Here is a 22,411-nt window from a genome sequence, read left to right on the forward strand (position 1 = left end):
AATCAGTATTTCGGTGAGGAAATTAGTATTTTCAGAGAAATACCATACGAAACTAGTATTTTGAATGAAACCATCAGTATTCTTCTCATTTTTCAGTACTAAATACTGAAAATCAGCCCTGAAAACCTAACTACTTTTCATCCCACTGAAATTATGTGGCGAGGTGTTAGGTGTAGAATTTACACCATTAAAAAGGTGACAATGCTGATGTTACCCCTTTTGATGTTGGTGATGGGCCTATTCTGACATCAGCACAGTACCAAATTAAATGAAACTGGTCCTGGGAAAGATGCTGAAAGGTGCTGATCTGTCAATAATGTGATTTCTGTAATCTCATTTTTAGTATTGGAGCTAGGGAAAGAAAATATATATTGTGCTTCCAATACCCATTCCAGTAGAATGACCTGAAATTACCCATTAATGCCACCTAGCAGGGGAATTGAAATGATTGAGAATATAATCTAATATGTAAGAATATGTCCTTGTCATTTGTAAAGTCATGCGTAACTTTATGCTTATTTTTATGAAATAGCCCCCATATTGACTCTGTAGAGACACCTAGAGAGATCCACAATGCAATTCATGCTATTATTTGAAAGGAAATGATAAAGATAATCCATCATGATTATGGTTTGAATTCATCCAAGTTGATCAAATGAAAATTGCATGAACTATGAAATTTAATATTTATTACATGTCAAAAAGCTGCTGTATCTAGCATATATGTAAAGAGGAAGAAAGTATTACTTACCTCTTTAACTGTTTTATTATTCTTCATTTTGCTGAGGACATCCAGAGGTAGCATTGGTACTTTCGTCATATGACAAAATTCAGTGAGGGAATCAGCAAAACTGCATTCAATTGGAAGAGAGTGAGAGAAAAGATGGATTTCAATGAAGCTGACTTTATTATAGGTCTATCATTATCCTGGTCATCAGATTAAGACTTAGCCCCCCCCCCCTTCTTCCTTATACAATTTATGCATATTCTCTTCTCACAGTGGAAAGTTTTTAACCAAGCCCCATTTTACACATATTGACTTTGTTTAGCAAACTTCATACATATTCATATTCCCATAGATAACTACTTAAAATCTGAATGGATCGTAGAAAAATGAAGAAGCATCAGGTCCGCAGCTTGATACATAATCCCCATATCTTATTTTTCAGTCAAGACTTACTAACTAAGCCAAAACAAATCTAGGAAACCAAGTGATAGAAAAATCAGATGGGAATACACCTTAATATTCTGTCAAGGACTAAACAAAGAGGAGTGATGGTTGCTTATTATTAAATCATTGATGTCTGAATCTTGGTTAAGGACAAATTGGTTGCTTGTAGTTTGAAAAAGTCTGGATTCACCTTTGCGAGTTAGTTAGTTTCCACAAATACATCTAGTGGGTCATATATCTGAATATAGGTTATTTAAGACAAACAGGGCTAGTTAACTGAATGAGAACTTGGGCATTACCCCTGAATAGCATGGCTACCTTGAAATTGCATAACCAGAGGGGAGGGGGTGGCTGTTGATAATGCAATCGCAATGAAAATCGGCACACATGTAAGCCATGATATAACCTACAAGACTGTGTAGTTAATTGCTACAAACTTATTAAAGTTTATTTGCAATTAATTATGCTAATCTATTTATGCATACAATCTATTTTTGGCTGTAATTCATTTAGTTAAAATCTAAAACTACTAGATTTTGGGCTGGACACTCTTTAAGGATTTTCATTCAATGAATATTAGAAAAATGAATGTATTTCTTCTTTTAATTTCTTACACATTTCTTTGTTTGTTTTTCTACTTTTTGTTCCTTATTTTTATGGAAATCATCAGCAAAATTAGTTCAATTATAAATAATATGAAATTGTTTTAATCAATACAAGAAGAAATAGTGTTACATTTAAGATTTTTTTTTCTAGATACAGAATCATGTTTTGGCATTCCCTTACAAAATGTTGCATAATTTTTTAACCACATACCCAAGCATCACAAATCAAGAGTTGAAAAGTGAAGTAAACAAGCAGCATGGTCAAAGATACTTGTGCAGCAGAATTGGCACAAAATTTATAGAATAATGAGGGTTTTATGAATCATTACCCTTTGTAAGCCAGCAGGTTGCTGATAACACGCAAGACAAGCCTGAGTCTAGATGCACCCTCCAGCATCCCATCTAATGTTTGTTTACATGTTTCATCAAGCCTTGATGCAATGCGCTGCAAAAAGGCCTGGTCTTGGAGAAGAGCATCTATAGAACGAGGGTCTGTGGTCTCAGGATTGGTGATGTCACACAGCGAGTCCCATTCATCTTCACTGTCAACATCCTATCGATAATGGAAATACGATTCAATGAAACTGATAACATCATAACTCATTCATCATTGGTATATATTTCATCTCCAATGATAACCAGGGATGGCACCTCAAAGCACTTTGTGCATTTTGTGTATATAGACACTGTAGAAATATAATTATTGATAAATTCAAAAGATTGAATTGAATTCAATATATCATAAATATTTTTATATAATAATGCAGTAAGTGGTTTGGTCATTTCATGGTAAAAGTTCGCTAAAAAAATTGTTATCAGAATAAGAATTAGGAGTTACAGGTTGAAAATTGGCATTTATAAAATGACAATCAGGAATGAAAGCTAAATTTGTAAATCAGAAATTTAAATTTACTATTTGTAAATCATCATCTCCAAATTATCAGTATCATCACCATCAATTGACATTCCCAAAATGTCTAAAAGTTCTAGCTTACTTCTTCTTGCAGTCTGACGTTATCAATGCTTTTCCTCATGTCTTTTGCCTTGCCTCCATCTTTCTTTAAAACGCGTCTGCTTTCCACCTCAACACTTGGAAACTCCTGAAAGAAATCAATTCATATTATAGGCAAACATTGAGACACTATCAAATCAAGATTGTTTTTTTAACCATACAATGCAATAGTCTTGTTCTGCAAGTAGTAGATGGCAGGTTTTTTTTCTCTCTCTCATATTCTATTGCTCAGCACCCTAAATACTCTGTAGAGTGGATATGGACCATTATGAATTATATTTATTATTTCTAAGATTAATTTTTTTTACAAATTTTATCATAACCTCTATACTTAAATTTTACAATATTTTTTTCACTGCCAAGAATGTTAAACAATTTGAGAAATAACGGAAATAAGGAAAACTTCTTGTGTCACAATGGGTTTTTTTTTAAAGCAAACATCTACCTACTCTCAATGTTAAATGGATAAAAGAAAAACTTGAAATACAAACTTAATATTACCTTCGTAATCATTGGATCCTGTTTGTTAATAAACTTACTAGTTCATGCACAAAAGACAAATTATTATATTGAAGTCTTTTATTGATATCACGTTTCTAATTATTTGCAACAGATCTGTAATTTTTTATATTTTTTTTCAATAAAATCATAAAAAAGAGGTCAGCACAGGTGAATATCACTCTCCTTTTCCCGGCAATCAGGAATCTGGGCTATCCCTGTGATAATCAGTATGACTACAATATGCACCTGTTTGTAATCATGAGTAATGCGGTTCTCCCTTGGGGTTGGTTCCTGTTCCTTGACACTAGGCCAGGGCTCACTCTTGGCAATACGGGGTTTAGCCTTGGTCTTCTCACCGCTGGGCTTATGGGGTTTCTTGCCCTCAGTCCATGCCCCATCTTTATTATCCTCCTAAAATGGAATGGAATCACAGTAATCATGGTTATCACCCTAAGCAAAGGAAATGAAGAAACTGAACAATACAACATAGGATATCTAAAACACTCTTGTGATCTTAAATGAGTCTGAAAAAATGCTTGGAACCAACTGGAGTTTATCCTACCATCTAGTGCTTGCACAGCAGTGACTACATCATTAAATCTGTTGGAAATAGATACCTTAGCTGTCCTATGGCTTGTTTCTCAAAACCACCCTTAAATCTCACAAACCCTCAGAACATTTTGAATCACGACAATGAATATTCATAACTTTGCACAAGGACAAAGCTTAAATGTTTAGACAATATCTGAGTATATATCAATTGATGTAATACATCTATGGCTTGCAGTCAAAAAAAGACGTAAAAGAAGAGAGCACAGCTGATCATAAAATTAGCTGGTTGGTCAAAATCAAAGACGTAGCCTTAAACCTGCTACCTCTCTCATTGCGTTACTTACTGAATTTTAAGATATCTTTCTTCTGTCAAACTTTCATCATTATCATCTCTCATTATGTGCTTTAATCAAAGTCAACTTAATGTTGTTTAATCATTTTAAAGGTTGATCATATTCAAAGAAGCAGTCTAAATCATGAATAATAAGAGATTACTTACAGGGACCTGTTCCCTCTGTTTGAGTTTCCTCATAATGGTGGTACCAGGTGCTACGTTAGTAGACTTCTCTTGAACTGCCTTCTCCTTACGAGCCATCTCCTCAGCAGAAGGTGCCTGAGTGAAAGGATTCTCGGTCAAGGAATCAGATACTGTCAATATCAAGAGAAAATTCATGTAAGTTATAATAAGAATAAGAAGAATATTATATAATATTTTATTGCATTTATAACGTACATACATGTTTCTAAGAGCACAACAAAGATTAGAAAAATAAAGGAATAAATGAAAACCAAACTTGAACACAAAATTGAATTAAGAGGACTGCCTAATAAGGTATGTTTCAATAAGTGTAACATGACCTGCAAAGCAAGGACAGTAGGTGTTTTGTGATAAGCTATTAGATGCAAGAAGGATATTCAGCAACAAAAGTATGTGGATTTGTTTTCCACCTTCCCTCCCTTTAATACGATCGAAAACTAAGAAAATTTGCCTGTTCTCTCACGAGACCACTTTCAGTTAAAACTTTTAGTTTTCAGTTAAACTTTTAGTTACAATTTGTCAATTAGTTTACAGCGCCCCATCCTGGAAAGCTATGCTTTTCTTGGGGCCCTTCTGATTTTTATTTGTGAATTTTGTATGTATTTGTTTTACTTTATGTTTTTAGTGGAAAATAAATGATATGAAAGTGCAAAGTTCACTTCAAATATGTTCTACTTGTAATGCTGTTACAGTTGGGTGAATTCAGAGGCAGGCCAATATATAACTTGGTATATAGTCATGGTAACCAAATTGTCAGAGAATTGATTTAACGAAATTTGGTGATGGAAAGCTTCTTATGTCAATTGACAGGCTATTCCACAATTTAGGGGCAGCAAGGACAAATGAACTATCACCAAGTGTGACTGAATTGTGTTTTGTTAAAGGGTATTTAGAAAAATAATTAATCTGTGGAACTGTGCAGGCTCTGACTCTGTGATTGGTTTAAGTATAATACTGTTATGTAATGTGGAGCTTGACCAATTAATGATTATTATTTATTGGAGCCCTGGAAAGTTCTGTCTTGAAACTATTTACTTTTCTATCTATTGTACAATACTTTCAGAACTGAATGAAGTGAAAATATACAATTAACAAGATTTTGAAGGAGATTCTATGACATACTGGTAATCAGTGGAGCTCTTGGAGGAGAGGTGTAGTTAAACTGAACTTTGGCAAACAACAGACAAGTCTTGCACATGCATTTAGGACACTTTGAAGCTTAGAAATAAGTAGGATCTAAAGCAAGGTGATTGTTTTTCAGAATTGCCCTTACAACATTGATAACAATTAAATAAGATTAAATATACTAATTCAAGTCTCTGACCTTTGACCCCTCCATTGACAAATGGATGATATAGAAGGCTTGGCCATGTCAGACGATGCTTGGAACTCTTTGTCAATAAACCCTGCAGGAAATCCTAATAGTGCAGAAAATGAAATAGCATTTAAATTAATTGACAAGATTATTCTTAGCTTACAATGAAAAAAAAATTGCTTCATATCTTCATTTCTTAAGAGACATTAAATAAATCAAATTGATTTGTAATCTTTGAAAATTCATTCTTTACCTAATACTCAAAATTATGTCACATCTTATTCAAGAGCACAACACTGCTCAGATTTCCGATTTTTACAATACCAGAGATACAGCTTTGATTTTTCAAGGAGATATCATTTCACATGTCCAATATCACCTAAATTACTGCACATGAAAATACAACCAAATTACAAAAAATAACAGCTCATGAATGTAGGGGAGACCGGGGTTAGTTGGAACATGGGGTAAGTTGAAACATTGTAATTTTCTTTAACGTCTTAAAATAAATTTCTCCAATACTGCCCGCAATTTATTGTCATTATCAACAGCCATCCACCATATTACAGACAACACATGTGCAACAAGCCTGGTGAAGTTAGAAAGGAATTTTTGTTTTTTGACCTTCTGAGTAATTTTTTTCTCTTTCAGAAATGTTTGATTATCTCAGAGAAGTTTATAGATCAAGTTGGCCAGTTTGGGGGTATAATAGACACTTGTACCAAGCTACAAAATGAGGTTATTAATATGCCATGGTGAAGTCCCTTTTTTGTGCTGTAAGGTTTTAAACGTCAAACGGGCCTTCAGGGTTAGTTGGAACAAAATTGAAGGGGCTAGTTGGAACATGTTCCAACTTACCCCAAACATAATTATGAATAAAAACATTGGATATGAGAAAAAAATATATAAAGTATTTCACACTCTTCTGAACATATATTGTATACCATGCTTGTTTTGTTTATCAGTTAGGTCTGAGTGTGCATTTAAGGCCTATTGTAGGCCCCTAATGCAATATTAACCCTTATCAAAATGGGAGGGGGGTCAATTTGAGCCCCCTCCTCAAGAAATTTTGTCACTATGCCATTGCGCAAATTTTTTTTAGTACACTGCCCGCTGACTTTTTACTTTCAAGTCTTGCGCATCATTTGAGACCAAATTTGCGATGCCTGTGTGCACGGTTTCGAAAATATGCAACATTTTGTACGTGCATGTTCGGACCCAAAATTGTTCAAAAATGTGATTCCATGTACAAGGTCAATGCAAATTGTGTTTTTCAACCAAAAGTCATAAATGTATGATTATTTTTTACTTAAGTTGGTTCAAATAGATTTATTTTATGCTATTTATGATCGCAATTTGCAAAAAAGTCCCGACAAAGTTCATCGAAAAACAAAGGCAAAAAAATACAACAAAAAAAAATACATAAGAAATTATATATTTTTTGCAATTTTTGGTGGATATTTGTTATAAAATGGGAAAATTTATACTCTCACCAAAAATTAGCATTCTACTAGCTTAATAAATACAGTTAAAGGCAAAAACATACAAAAAAATTAGGGCAAATTTCACATGCTTATTTGCATAACTAATTAATTAAAAAATATAAACAATTAATTTTTGTCTTATAAATTTGATGCAGAAGTACATGAAATTGCTGATAGTACACTATGCATGTAAAATCAAACGCACCCAAATATGCGGAATTCTACTACTCAGTCTGCTTGTGTGAGTGGCTGTATAATAGAAAACATAAAGTTCAACGAATCCACACTTTAATATTTTTACTTGAATAAAATAAAGCAAATAGGCTAAAACCATGTAATATTACAGTTTTAAGTAGTTTTAGTATAATTCTTAATTGACCATGCAGTGTTCCAACTTACCCCATACCATGTTCCAACTTACCCCGTATATGGGGTAAGTTGGAACGTTTGCTATGGTCTTGTTCAAGGTGGATTTTTTCAGTAACCATTTAAGAGTTAAAAATTTTATGGGGTACATTTGAAGCCCTTAGATATATGCTTCAAGCTGATATATTGATTGTTTCTCGAATAAAATTTATTTGGATTTTACAGCCATTTTTTTCAAAAATGTTCCAACTAACCCCGGTCTCCCCTACTCATTAGGTTAAAAAAAAGGTAAAGTGAAAACACTCTTCTCGTTATATATTAGCTTTTAAAGTAAGCGGAACAGATCTTACCTTGAATTCAGGATTCATGTTTTTAGGCCATTTGACAGGATCCTGTGATAAAAAATAATTACATGATTACATTATTTAGTTGCTTTGGAAAAGAAAAGTCATAAAACTGAAAATATAAAATGAGAGGTCAGTGAAAATTTTGCAATTTTTTTCTAAATAAATTTCGGAGAATCAAATTGATTAAATGAAAATGTACTATAGTTATTAAATGCAAATTTGCAATTCCCAGAAATTTGCCATACTTTTTGGCTTTTGATACTAAAATCCTTTGTGTTAAGTCATTAATTTAATTTTCATTCATTCATTTAGGTTTATTTCCACAAATCTGTGTACAGCCTTTTACTAATATACAATCAATACAAAAAAAAATTAACAAATAATCTCAAATTAATACACTACATGTATGAAGTACATAAAATGTGAATGTGGAGGAAACCTTGGAAGCAGAATGCTTGAAGATAAGGTTTCCTTTATTTATGCGCCCTTCATCCCCACTTTCCATTAAACTAGTGTCCATAGACAAACAAGAGCTGGAATCAAACACAACTCCTAAATTTAAACAAATTTTTTTTTTTCAATGGATAAGAAGTGCAGAAGTACTAGGAACAACATCATATAGCTCCATAGCAAAGTCAACAGCAAAATTGGTTTCATCACACATTGCAAAGAGTCTTTAAACCATACCTTAATGATAAGACTAACAAGCTGGAAAATGCTATTGGTGTAGAAAGGGGGTGTTCCCACATACAGCTCATAGAGAATACATCCAAGGGACCATAAATCAGCCGTGTGATCGTAAGGTTTCTCCTCTACTAGCTCAGGTGCCATGTATAAAGGCGTACCCTGTTGTGACAGAATGTTTGCAACAAATAATTCAATTTCAACAAATAAAACTTCTCCACTATGTTATTAATCAATTTTTAAGGAACATAATGACAAATGCTTTTTGGATATTTCTTGGCATTCTGATTTCCTTTCTTTATTATTGAAAATTAGAATTATAATAGTAGCTACTTATATGGTACACATGTCCACTTTTTGGTGCTCATGGCACTTTAAGAAAGTGCAATCTCCACAAAAACAACAGAATAGAAATAGAAAATTCTCCTGAATATAACATATTATTAAATCATTAATGAGAGAGGAACAAATAGATCTTCATTTGGGGTGTGAATGCTTCTGTTGATAACTTTAGATGTACTTGGATATGCTGCTTATCGTACTTGATATCATAGAAGATCATTTATCATAAACTAGAAAACAAATTATCACTCTTTATCAATCTTATTGCACCAATGAGCACTAATAAAATAAAGTATGCTCATTGCATTAAGACACAGAGTCTAGATGTACACATTTTTATCCAATGATCATTGTATCATAACAATAATCCAACTCCAGCAATTCACTGACCTTGATTGAAGTCAGGACAAGTGTGTTAATACTCATGGCCCGGGCAAATCCAAAGTCACAAAGCTTGACCACGCCCCCTTTACCCAGAAGAATGTTCTGTGGTTTCATGTCTCTGTGAAGGATGCGATGGGCATGTAGGTAGTACAGAGCAGACAGAAGCTGACAGGCAATCTCTCTCACCTGTAAGATGTATTGAGAGGAAAAGTACAATAGGTCATGTCGGATGAATTTAAAAAAGTCAAATCAAAAGTATCCCAAGGTCTATAAAGCAGATTATAGTCAATGGATTGCTATATCTGCAGGTATGATAACTCACCAAGATTGGGAGGATAGCATGAATTTTTCATCAAGAATTTCTTCAGGAGAAAAAATGTAGTGTGCCATTTTTATTTGTGTGTCTATGTCTAGGCTCATGTTCTTGTTTATTGCTGATTATAAATAGAATAACTTCTTTTCCCCCTCCGTTATTACATTTACTAAAACTGGTAGCTCCTTTTTCCTCTTCTTTCCATCATTCGTCAACATTGTATGTAACCAAAATTTGAAATTCCCTAACACAGTGCCAAACCCCAATATACAGCTTCCATATATCAATATCCAAATTGGACTCCAAGCAGGCGAGGGTTGGAAACAATGAATGTATGAAGCAATCAAAGGTATGTGTGCAAGCAAAATTATGACGTGTAATAGAGGGATGCATTACATATTGTATCCTCCAAGTTAATATAAAGCATTCCCAAACACTCCTCCCTGTTTTGTTTGTCCTTTCTCTCATTTCATTTTCTCTCTCTCATAGATTATTACCTGTTGTTCAGGTAGAGTGCCATCATCCTCTAAGATCTGAAACAATTCTCCTTCAGCATAATCTGTTACTGCTACCACCTGAGGATTATAGAGACAGTAAACATTAACTTTTTCTGCATTATCAACAGGATTACTTTAAAGAAAATACTAAACTGCTGAATATGAAAATGAATGAAAATGAAATGGAAATTGAATACATACAACTTTCTTTATTATAGAGTAGGCCTATTCAATTCTTTTTTTTTCAGGAAATTGTTTTAGATATATGCCTATTCTTTGGTTCACTATATTCTGTACAAAGTAGGTAAATTATAGTTCAGTGTTGACATTCTGGCGTGAGTGTTAGGCCGATTTGCATTGTAAAGGCACCAAATCCAAAGATGAAGTTGATCTGAGGATGAATCTCACTAGGTAACAATAATGTGATATGGATCATTTTTGTAAACTCACCTTAGATTTCAGAGCTAGAGGCGGCAATATTAAGCATGCATCGAACACTAACAACAAATTTGAAAGCACATTGTTAAATAGACAAAAATAAATGTTTATTTGAAGTTGAACTAGTTATATATTTTTATTTTTCACCTCTTTATCAGTCTCAAATGTATCTAACATCTCAATGATGTTTGGATGGTGCATCCCCCTCATGATTTCAATCTCCTTGCGCAGACTGTCCAGTTCTTTATCACTCCGACCATGTTTGGGGATAAACTTCAAAGCAACAATCTACAACAATGTGCGAGAGAAAATAAAATAAAATGCAGTACATGTATGTGTATATTGGTATAAAAATTAGTAGGTTATAAATGGAATAATTAACATTGTTGAAAGTAGAAAAAAAAATTCTGATTGAATGAGAGTTAGGCCTACATGTAATGTACCTTGTCTTTCCGTAATAGAAGTCATTATAACAACAAATAATCAAGATCACTGTACATTGTGTAACAACGCATTGGGATGAAATCTTTATGGTACATATACGATTGAGATATGAATTTTTAATGTATATTGATATACATGTATGAATGACTTCTTAAGCCAGCTGCACACTACTTAATTGGAAGCAACACAATTTTTAACAAATCATATCTTGCATCAAATCTGAAAATTCTAAGAAATAAAATCATTTTATTTGAAGTCCAACATTATGCCAGGAATACTAAAATCAGAATTTTGGTCAAATTAAAATCCAAATCAGCTTCAAGTCACAGCCAATAATAACTTCATTATAATTTGGAATAAGTTTGCTCTTATTCCTCCAGGGAGGCTTAAATAGACTGGAATTTTTATTTTTGTATTCGAACCACTATTAACAACTTTATCATCAAGATTTTCTAGTATTGAATAAATCTGATAGCAACAGATTGTGTAGTATGTGTTGGGCTATAGTATGTTGAGCTCAGGCAATTACTCTCAGACCTATAGATTACAACAGTAGCTGGATAGGTGAATTTGTATCTTGGACAAAATCATGCATAAACTGCCTTTAGAAGAATTCTATGATCTTAGTTTATTTGAGTCATCCCTATTCATTCCTCTCTGCTTCATTCATTACATACTCCAATCACTTTCATATTTATCCCTCTTGATTAAAAACAAATTTATCTTGAATTCACCACTCAATAATAACTACATGTAACCCTTAATGTCATATCTACACAATAAATTATACAGTGTACAAGGTGTGTCTGCATACAAACCTTGCATTGGTGTAAGTGATAAAAAACATAATTATCTATGACAAATTTTGCTAATGACCAATCAAGAAACAACTTTTAAACAACTATCTAAAACAAACAAAGCATAGCTAAAAAGTTTGTGAAATAGGGCATTTACATGTAATGAGAGTACTATACCTTTCCTGTGTATTTCCGCCTTCCCCTGTAAACTTTCCCAAAAGATCCCTCTCCTATTAGCTCCAATACATGATAATTATCCATGACAAGTCGTCTGCAACTAGTCACTTCTTGACATCATAAGTATCAGAGGTTGGTTAAATGGAAACATATGTACAAGCTTTACTGATCCAGAAAGATAGTATTTGGACATCAAAGAATATCTGAAAAAGCAAGACACCATAATTTAACATTTTAATTCCAATGTAACATAGGTCATGATGAAGCGTTAGCATAAGGTCCCCTAAGTCGCGCAATGCCCCTTGTTTGCACATACATCATATATGCGTATCTGCACGATTCTAGTAAAAGAAGATAGGCGACTATCACAAACTTTACACATGCAACACATAGAAATATTCATTATTCACAATGGTGGAAAATAGTGAATTTCATGTGATACCCTAAAAATCATGTGTAAAGTGAATGGGTGCACAGACATGGGGCACCAGTTTTTTTTTTTTTTGTTCTGTATGAAAATGACTGACTGAGGTTTTTTCAAAGAAAATCATATATTTCTCTCAATTTTTGATAAGATTTTTGGCTTATGGCTTTAGGATTATCAATTTTCAACCTATGAGGTCATACTTTTGTAACTAATGAGGTCAATATGTAACATGATTCACCTCAATAATAATTCATGACAATAGCACATATACGGCTTGGTGGAAGCACCCGCGGAAACACAATGACGGTGACAAGGCTTGTTACGGGGTGAGCTGTCTAGTGATTTTATTTTTAATTATGGACATTTTTTAGTGAAATTAGTTATTGTGTTTGACTGAGATATAGATATCACAATCTATATCTAAGGTAAAAATTCTGAATATCTGTAGATTTTGTACAATGGTGCTTGAAAGTCTGACTATTCTGGCAGCTCTTTTCCAACCTGATTGAGATCCCAATGTCCCCTATGCCAGAGTGCCTGAATGTGCCAGCCAATCACATTCGTGTTACCATTTTCAGTTTATGATAAACTAAAAATGGTAACACAAACATGATTGGCTGGCGCATTTGTATGCTCAAGCTGCTGTAAAGCAAGAGAAACATAACGATGACCGATCATTGGAACCCGATGCCGGCTCTTTGGAATATAATGTTTGGATCTTAAATCACATATTTCAAGAAACTGGTACGCTGATTGCTTTCTTACAATGACATGTTAATTTCATTCACATGCTTTGTGTTCTCTGCAAAAAGAGGGAATTAAACTTAAACTTAAAAAGTCGAAGAGGGTGCGGTAGGTCACTCTTTTCTCCATAGACACGTGACTTAGTTAATCAACGTGCGAAACATCAGCACTTCGAGTCTAATGGGAGCTGAGATTTCCATCGGTGTAGCAGGAGGACTAAAAAAATAAGGGTCTCAAAATTTTTTAAACTGCCTGTGAAAGAAGCAGATTTTTCAGTCTAACTCTAACTTATGCACAAGCCTGACAAGGATTTGTGCGTTGTACTTGTACTTGTAGACTAAAACTTAAAGACTTGGGTAAGAATTAAGTTTTATTTTTGGCAAAAGTGTCAGCTTAAGACTGCCAATTATCTTCAATGGTAAACTAATGAGTATACACGTTACATGATGATATCTAAGAATTCCAAGTTCCAATTTGCAACGCAACTCGAACGAACTAGTCTCAGAACGAGTTTTCACAACAATCACTCACACGAATCACAATAGATGGGACAAGGTACAAATCAATCTACCCACACAATGCATGTCAACCAACAAAAATGAATGATTTTTTAAAATTAAAACAGGTCATAAACTTGGTGTGAATCTCAAGGATAAACAGTGGGTTTTTTTTCTTACCAGGTACACGATTTGACCGATTTCAATACAGAAAAATACCCGCGGATTGTGTTAGAGCACGGTCACATCTCGTAGGACGCTTTGAAATATCCATGCCAACTACAATTTACCGTACAAATTCGAGCTCGGCCGCCGAGCGTCTCGCAGCCGCACCATACAGGTCTCGTGATTGTTTTAATTATGGGCAAAGAAATTATGAGAAATTGACGGGGCCGAAGAGGGGCCCGGGAAGGGAGGGGGTAGATGTGGCCAAAGACACTATATGGGGGCTACCACCCCCCTAGCTACCACTATAATATTGAAGACAACGTAGACATACAAGCCTTAATTGATTTTTTTGGGGGGGTGTCCGTGTTCACAAAATTTGGTCTCGACTCAAACGGGCGACTGCAACAGAAAGAATGGGCTAACAGTTATGTTTAGAGAGTAACTAGATGTTTTCCATTTGGCAAGGATCTTCAAATATTTGACAAGAAAATAAAAACATGAGAAGTCGTTCTCTTTATGGACCGTGATTGTGAGGGGGGCTCAGGGGGCCCCATGAAGTTTCTTTTTTAAAGCCCTACAATTGGGCCTACATTAATTTTGCTTGATTAAACAGTCGACTTAGGCCATATGACTTTATTTTTCCCCTCAATCGAGGATTTAATTTATTTACAAAAGTCAAAGCGTGACACAGACAGGAATTATTATTACAATCATGAACTTCAGTGACAATGACTATAATGAAATATAACGAACAGTTCGGTAATTTGTTATCTTCTCTTTGTCTCATATTATTTAATTTTCATCCTTTTTTCAAACAAGACCACTTGCGGAACCAGGGGGGCACAACCGGTCTGTGCCTCCCTCCCCTTTTTTGAGAAGCAAAAAAATGCCATTTTTTTTGTTTGCTTGTCCCAATTCTTTTTCGGGCACGAAATATGCAAAATTTTTGGTTAAAAACCTTTTCTTTTTTTTTTGCTTGTCAAATTTTTCCTCCGAAAAAATGTGCCCCCCCCCCTTTGGAAAATCCTGGATCCGCCCCTGAACAAGACTGTACTTTCTTCGATCGAAACTAAGTGAATTTCTGTCCAAAATCAATTTATAAATACTCCATAATGCAATGAATATAACCAAATCTAAATCAGGATTTTCCAATGTTAATGAATAAATGGCTTTATAATCATGTATTTTAAGCATAATATATATATAACATAATGTTAAAAGACTTTGGGAAGCACATTGCAACCAAGAAGAAAAAGAGAAAAGAAAAGAGAGAAGGTGGAAATATGATATTATTTTTTAATATTATGTCAAATTAAATTTATCACAAACTTGGATTTTTGTAATAAAAATGTCAACAATTTTTCTCGCTCACTCGCAACTTCTTATAAATTTTACGCGATACGCCATATCTAGCCCCCTATTTTTGACCAAAGCATTACACCAATGTTAGAAAGTGGTCTAATAAATTGAGAAACATAGAGTTATATCTCTATGGTGAGAAATGACCAAGAAAAGTAATTAATGACAATTGAACATAGAGCATTTTTTTGGATGCCAAAAGCTCCCCAGACCCAGAATATCTCTAGTACACAGGGATATAATAATGATGATGATGATGATGATGATGATGATGATGATGATGACGACGACGATGATGATGATGACGACGACGACGACATTCACTAACATATACCATCATTTTACCATGCATGGAGCTAATCTGTCGCAATATATTATCATTGAGCCATTTTGAGGCTACTCACATGGTTTAATCGAGCAGGGAGTTATATAGGAAGTCCCAACTCCCTGGCCAGGCGCGTAGCCAGGGGGCGGTGGGGGCGGTCGCCCCCCCCCCAAAAAAAAAAAAACGTCCCCAAAACGAAAAAAAAGAAGAGAAAAAGAGAGGAGAAAAGGAAAAGCGAAGGGAAGAAAGGGAAAAGGGTAGCTTTGTGGGGTTTTTTCTTTTTATTTTATTTTTTTCTCAAAAGAGAAACTCCTTCACTCTTGCTCTAAATTTATAATTTTGCTTCCACGCTGCGCGCGGTTAAATGACAATATTGCAGTTCTCCATTGTTTCCCCCACCCTTTCTCTAACTCTGTTTTTCCACCTCAGCTATATGTGTTTCTTGCCAGTTAAAGTTTAAATGTATACATTAGGTCATGGAATTAGAGTAAGGTTAGGCCGAAATATCTTTTTTTTTAATTTATCGCGCAACTTCTGGTCGGGTCGGCTCCGGGCGGGTAAAATCTTTATATCAATTTCTGCCGTCACCTCCATATAGGCAAATTCTCCCGCTTTTCATCTCATTACTAAACAACCATAATTTTGGGGCAAACAGGTTCCTAATTTAAAAAGAGGAAGGTATAAAATTTGTGTCGTATTAAATAAAAAAGTACAATATTTTTTTTATCAAATTCTATTAAACTTCATGTCATTTCCCTGCACATTCATCTCCTGTTTTGCGCCCTCAGATTGAAATTTTGAATGACAATTAAGTTTCTTTATCATTCAAAATGAAGCGCTTCAGGATAAGTCAAAGAAATTAGGCATCCATTTTTATATAATTTCAATAAATCACAGAAGTTTCAACTTTTTGCGCACTATTTTCCTTGTAATGAAGTTCAATAATCTTAGATAATCAATTGAATTAGAGCCGATGTGGTATTAGAGATATCTGCATTTGATGAAACGTCCGCCCTTTAAAATTTCAGAGTTTCATTGCTCTGCGCGGGGAGGAATATCTTCCTCCCGGCATATACACTTCTCCTCTGTTTTGCGAATTAAAGATATGCACTGTCGCTAATTGTTTGTAATCAAATCTGATCTTTCCAAGGGAAGTATTCAATATATCTTAGAGAATACCCTTTTCTCGGAACCCTTTTCTTTGAAAAAAATGATAAAACGCTTTAGCTTCCGCGCTTCGCGCGGGGTTATTATTACTTTAATTTCCTCCATTGTATTCCTTTTTTGTGCGTTCACAATCACTTCCGAAAACAAGGTTCAAAATCACAATATAGTCAACTGAATTGGAGCTGATATAGGTACTAGAGACAAGAGAGACGGCTCCTATTTTCATTTTAATTTATGAAACACCAATAGCTTCCCGCGCGAACTCCCCCTCCCTGCACCCATCCCCTAGTGAGCGCTTCGCGCACTCTGTAAGTGTTGGCACGCTTCGCGTGCATTTACCCCTCCAAAATGAAATCCTGGCTACGCGGTTGCTCCCTGCATGTTGTACTACCGAGGACCGGGACCGAGGAGCATATATAAATGTTATACACACTCTGTTTATACACACGCTTTTTTTTTATTTTTTTATTTTTTATTATTCATTTGTTGATTTTTTTTGTAGCAAGATAGGCGTCCTGTTCATTGTTACAAGATAGTGCTGATCGAATATGAACATTTTTGAGATTATGCATTTCTACTATTGAGCAATGAGCATGTATCATCTTCATGAATTCCCACGAAAAGTACTTGAAATACTGGCCTAATGCACCTTTTCGGATCAGAATATAAAATATTTCTGCTAGCGCATGATTTTGTTACGTTAGATACACATCTGATTCTGTTGATAATGTTAAAAAGTGCTTAAAATATATCCCTTATGGATACAAATCGAAAAGACAAAAGACAAACGCGTAACAGGCGGGGGGCCGGGCAGAGATCAAGCTGCCCCATCCCCCCTGGCGGCGGATTTCACCGAGGAAAAAAAACGGATAAAGAGAACAGGGAGAAAAAAGGGAAAGGGAAAGAAAAGGAAGAAAAAGAGGAAAGGGGGAAAGGAATTGGAAATGGAAAACGTGAAAAGAAGACCAAGAAAAAACATAAAAGGGAAAACGGAAGGAAAATGGGAAAATGAAGGAAAGAAGAACATGTGAGAAAGAACAAAATCACCCTGAAATAATCATACATTAGCATATAAGAAAGGGAAATAAATTGAAAGATGACAAAAAATCAAACAAAAGTGGGAAATGAATGTAAAATATAATGAGCCAAAAGCTAAATTGGAAAATGAAGAAAAGGGGCAAGATTACACGACCGGACTGCCGAGGATTTAAGATAAAGAACGGGAAGAAAGACGGATGGCATATAACACTATATGTACAAAGTCAATCATGAGCTTAATTGCTAGGTCTCCAAAGCTACCGGGGCCCAGTGGATACAATGCGTGACCAAAAAACACGTAAAAAGGATGTCTTTTTCAAGATAGGGCACGTTACGTACGGAACATGATAAGGGTGTCAAAAACACAAAAACATTGAAAAAAGGGTATCTATTTCGCTCGGAAAATATACGTGTTTAGGGTCAAATATGCTGGGATGGTAAAACAAAATCAAAATGTTTTATAAAGGATGTCCTTTTTGCCCCAACACTACGTGTTTAGAGTCCGATTTGCGCGAGGTGTGGAAGGTGGGGCCGTACCGGGCCGTACCAAGGGCCGTACTAAACCAAAATAACGTGTGTAAAGGTAAAACCGACGACCGACGGACCCGTGACATAACAATAAAATATCGCTGTACTTGTTTAGGGGTTCATTTCAGGGAATACTTGCCAAGAGTATCGTTTTGTTTCCAATACTTGTTAAGGGGTGCATTTTCAGAATATGGACAATACATCGCTGTACTTGTTTAGGGGCTCAATTCTGGGAATACTTGCCAATAGTATTTGTTTCCAATACTTGTTAAGGGTAGGGTTTCACACGCCAATACTTGTTAAGGGGTGCATTTTCAGAATATGGAAAATACGTGTTTAGGGTGCTTTTCAAGATCCCGTGGTCGCGCATGGTATCCACTCGTCAATGGAAGTGGCCCCTCCGGGTCGGGGCCCGATCTGTCCAAGACCTCGTGCAGTGGGGCCTCTTCATCTGTAAACTTTTAAGGGCTATATATGCAGGAAGGGTCCTGTATGTACCCTTCCTGCATTAAGCTTTCTCGGTAAGTTTTACGTTGAATCACTGGCGATCCAGCGGGGGGGGGGGGGTGGTCCACAGCCAAGGGGAAATAAAAGAAAATAAAGCCGGTAACGAAATGAAATGCATATCAAACAATGACATGTTACTTGCTGTAAAAATCTATCACAATAAGAATTTCATTTCAAACGGCCATTTTTATTTTTGGCTCTCTTATGGCGACTTTTTACAAAATTGTCCTCATTTGCTACAATGTGCCCCCCATGCGCGTTTTCTGGCGGTGTTTTCGGGGCCCAAGCCCCCCAGGTAGGCGAAAAGGGGGCGCCAAAAAGAAAGAAGGAGGGAAAGACGAAGAGAAAGAGAAAAGGGGAAAAGAAAGAGAGAAAAAAAAAAAAGAGGGAAGGGGGGGGCGCCCGAATTGTTTTTCGAAATCGGGGGGGGGGGAGGGCGCTAAATCGATGTTCGACATAGGGGGCGCCGAATTTATGTTCGACTATAGGGGCGCCGAATTGAAGTTCGACCTATATAGGGGCGCCGAATTGATGTTTGACATATTGGGGGAGCGAATTGATGTTTTACTTAGGGGAGCCGAATCGATATTCTACCTAAGGGCGCTGAATCGATGTTCGACCTAGGGGGCGCCGAATCAGGCGCGTAGCCAGGGGGGGCGGTGGGGGCGGTCGCCCCCCCCAAAAAAAAAAACGTCCCCAAAAAGAAAAAAAAAGAAGGGAAAAAAGAGAGGAGAAAAGGAAAAGGGAAGGGAGAAAAGGAAAGAAAGGTAGCTTTGTGTTTTTTTTTTCTTTTTATTCTTTTTTTTTCTTAAAAGAGAATTTACTCCTTCACTCTTGCTCTAAATTTATATATGAATTTTGCTTCCGCGCTGCGCGCGGTTAAATGACAATATTGAAGATCTCCATTGTTTTCCCCACCCTTTCTCTAACCCTGTTTTTTCACCTCAGCTATATGTGTTTCTTGCCAGTTAAAGTTCAAATGTATACATTAGGGCATGGAATTAGAGTAAGGTTAAGCCAAAGTATATGAAGTTATCTTTTTTTTTAATTGATCGCGCAACTTCTGGTCGGGTCGGCTCCGGGCGGGTAAAATCTTTATATCAATTTCTGCCGTCACCTCCATAAAGTCAACTTCTCCCGCTTTTTAGCTCATTACTAAACAACCATAATTTTGGGGGCAAACAGGTTCCTAATTTAAAAAGAGGAAGGTATAAAATTCGTGTCGTATTAAATAAAAAAGTACAATTTTTTTTATCAAATTCTATTAATCTTCATGTCATTTCCCTGCACATTCATCTCCTGTCCTGTTTTGCGCCCTCAGTTTGAAATTGTGATAACACAGTTTATTTATAATTCAAAATGAAGCGCTTCAGGATAAGCCAAAGCAATTAGGCGTCCTTTTTTATATAATTTCAATAGCAATTAGGCGTCCTTTTTTATATAATTTCAATAAATCACAGAAGTTTCAACTTTTTGCGCACTATTTTCCTTGTAATGAAGTTCAATAATCTTAGAAAATTAATTGAATTAGATTCGATGGGGTATCGGAGATATCTGCATTTGATGAAACGTCCGCCCTTTGAAATTTCAGAGTTTCGTTGATCTGCGTGGGGAGGAATATCTTCCTCCCGGCATATACACTTCTTCTCCTCTGTTATTTGCAAGTTAAAGATATGCACTGTCGCTAAATTGTTTGTAATCAAATCTGATATTTCCAAGGGAAGTATTCAATATATGTTTGAGAATACCCTTTTCTCGGGACCCTTTTCATGGCAAAAAATAAAACGCTTTAGCTTCCGCGCGTGGTTATTATTATTTTAATTTCCTCCATTGTATTCCTTTTTTTGTGCGTTCACAATCTTTTTTGAAAACAAGGTTCAAAATCACAATATAGTCAACTGAATTCATACCTTTGGGGCGCCAATTTGATGTTTGACCGGGGGTGCCAAAACAATGATTCACATGAGTTTGGCGCTCGCATTCGTATTCCATTCATTATTACCAAAAGTGATAAGAAAGTCCAAATTTTAGGTCAGAATATGAAAAAATTTCAGCTCGCGCTTCGCACTCGCATGAATTATTTTATAAATATACCCATCATGTTAATGCATGGTTACAAAAAGTGCTTAGAGTGTCCATTCTGGGTCGGAAATTCAAAATTTTTCAGCCAGCGCTTTCCGCTCACATAAAATATGTTGTGATAGATACCCATCCCCTTTCTGAATATCAAAAGTGCTTAGGGCCTACTGACTTTCCAAAGTTGAGGTCAGAATATCAAAAATTTTCAGCTCGCGTTTAGATATACGTATACCCATCATGTTCGCGGTTACAAATAGTGCTTAGAATATCCGATCGGGAAACATATACATGAAAATATTTTCCACCCCGGCCCCCCCCCCCCATTAGCGAAGGCTGGATCCGCCCCTGGTAAAGAAACGTCAGCTCCCGCTCACATGATTTTATGAGGGCCTACTCTGATGAGAAGTTGAAACCCCTAAAGTGCTTAAATTCTATGCTTTCAGGGGGCCACTAGCGTACCTAAGGGGGGCAGGGAGTAGACTGCCCCCCCCCTGACGAGTCACAAGCAAAAAAAAAGGGGGGAAGCGAAAAAAGGTAAAGAAAAAAGAAAAGAGGAAAAAGGAAAGAGAAAAAGGGGGAAGGGGAAAAAGAAGAAAGAGTTTAAGAGAAAGGGGAAACAAGTGGATTTCAGACTGTCGGAAAAAAATGATAAACTGTCGGACACACGGGGCTGTTCCAATGTGATTCGGTTTTTTAGTTCACCATCTTTTTCGGTAAATGTCAATTAAACAGTACACTTTTATCGGTAAATTGTGATTTTTACGCAATGCAACTTTTAGAGCTCTCTGTACCGATAGTGAGGACGGACTGGGCTGACCAGGGACAGGAAAAAGGTAGAGAACAACTTTTAGGTATTTAATATATAATTATAGCAATAAAAATTTCGCTCGCGCTACGCACTCGCATCAATTTTTTAGTTGGATACCTAAGATAAATGTCTAGTTTTCAGGTTGAAATATCAAAAATTTTCAGCTCGCACTTCGCGCTCGCGTCAATTGTTTAGTTAGAAACCAATTTGTTCACGAGGTTACAAAAAGTGCTTATATATCCAGTTCTTAGGTCGGAATATCAAAAATTCAGCTCGAGCTTCGCACCTGCGTAAATATTATTCCATCCTGTTCAAAATTAAATTAAGTGCTTAGAATGTAAAGTTTTTAGGTCGAAATATCAAAAATTTTCAGCTCGCGCTTCGCGCTCACACCAATTAATTGTTTTTAACTTGTTCATAGTTATAAAAAAAAGGTGCTTAGAATGTCCACCTTTCAAGGGGGATATCTCAAATTTTCAGCTCGCTCTTCGCGCTCGCATCAATAAATTATTCAGTTAGAAACCAATTTGTTCATGGTTACTAAATGTGCTTATAGAATATCCAGTTCTTAAGTCGGAATATCAAAAGTTTTAGCTCGCGCTTTGCGCCCGCACGACTGTTTAGATACCCATCCTGTAAAACTGCTTAGAATGTCTAGTGTCCAGTTAGTATATCTTTAGGTCAACATTTTTAGCACAAATTCAGCTCGCGCTTTGCGCTCGCAAATATTATTTTTTATATTACATGTATTTTAGTGTAAATTGACCTAAAACTGTGAAGTTGATATTTGGGCAATG

General features: G+C 35.7%; 1 protein-coding gene across 1 annotated transcript in view; it reads right to left on the reverse strand.

The window, feature by feature from the left end:
• LOC129255001 (serine/threonine-protein kinase 36-like) overlaps window positions 1-13,997 on the reverse strand; it is a 30,939-nt gene extending 16,942 nt beyond the window's left edge. Inside the window, exons 1-13 of the mRNA XM_064107399.1 lie at window positions 13,816-13,997; window positions 11,968-12,170; window positions 10,697-10,837; window positions 10,112-10,189; window positions 9,308-9,487; window positions 8,579-8,737; window positions 7,895-7,936; window positions 5,704-5,797; window positions 4,341-4,489; window positions 3,536-3,700; window positions 2,772-2,876; window positions 2,106-2,329; window positions 752-851 (exon numbers count right to left, since the gene is read on the reverse strand). Coding sequence (XP_063963469.1) covers window positions 752-851; window positions 2,106-2,329; window positions 2,772-2,876; window positions 3,536-3,700; window positions 4,341-4,489; window positions 5,704-5,797; window positions 7,895-7,936; window positions 8,579-8,737; window positions 9,308-9,487; window positions 10,112-10,189; window positions 10,697-10,837; window positions 11,968-12,051 — 1,521 coding nt within the window. The 5' untranslated portion in view covers window positions 12,052-12,170; window positions 13,816-13,997. The remainder of the gene's footprint in view (window positions 1-751; window positions 852-2,105; window positions 2,330-2,771; window positions 2,877-3,535; window positions 3,701-4,340; window positions 4,490-5,703; window positions 5,798-7,894; window positions 7,937-8,578; window positions 8,738-9,307; window positions 9,488-10,111; window positions 10,190-10,696; window positions 10,838-11,967; window positions 12,171-13,815) is intronic.
• Between the last annotated feature and the right edge of the window lie 8,414 nt (window positions 13,998-22,411).

Source organism: Lytechinus pictus, chromosome 2 (assembly GCF_037042905.1).
Source record: "Lytechinus pictus isolate F3 Inbred chromosome 2, Lp3.0, whole genome shotgun sequence".
Classification (NCBI taxonomy): Eukaryota; Metazoa; Echinodermata; class Echinoidea; order Temnopleuroida; family Toxopneustidae; genus Lytechinus; species Lytechinus pictus.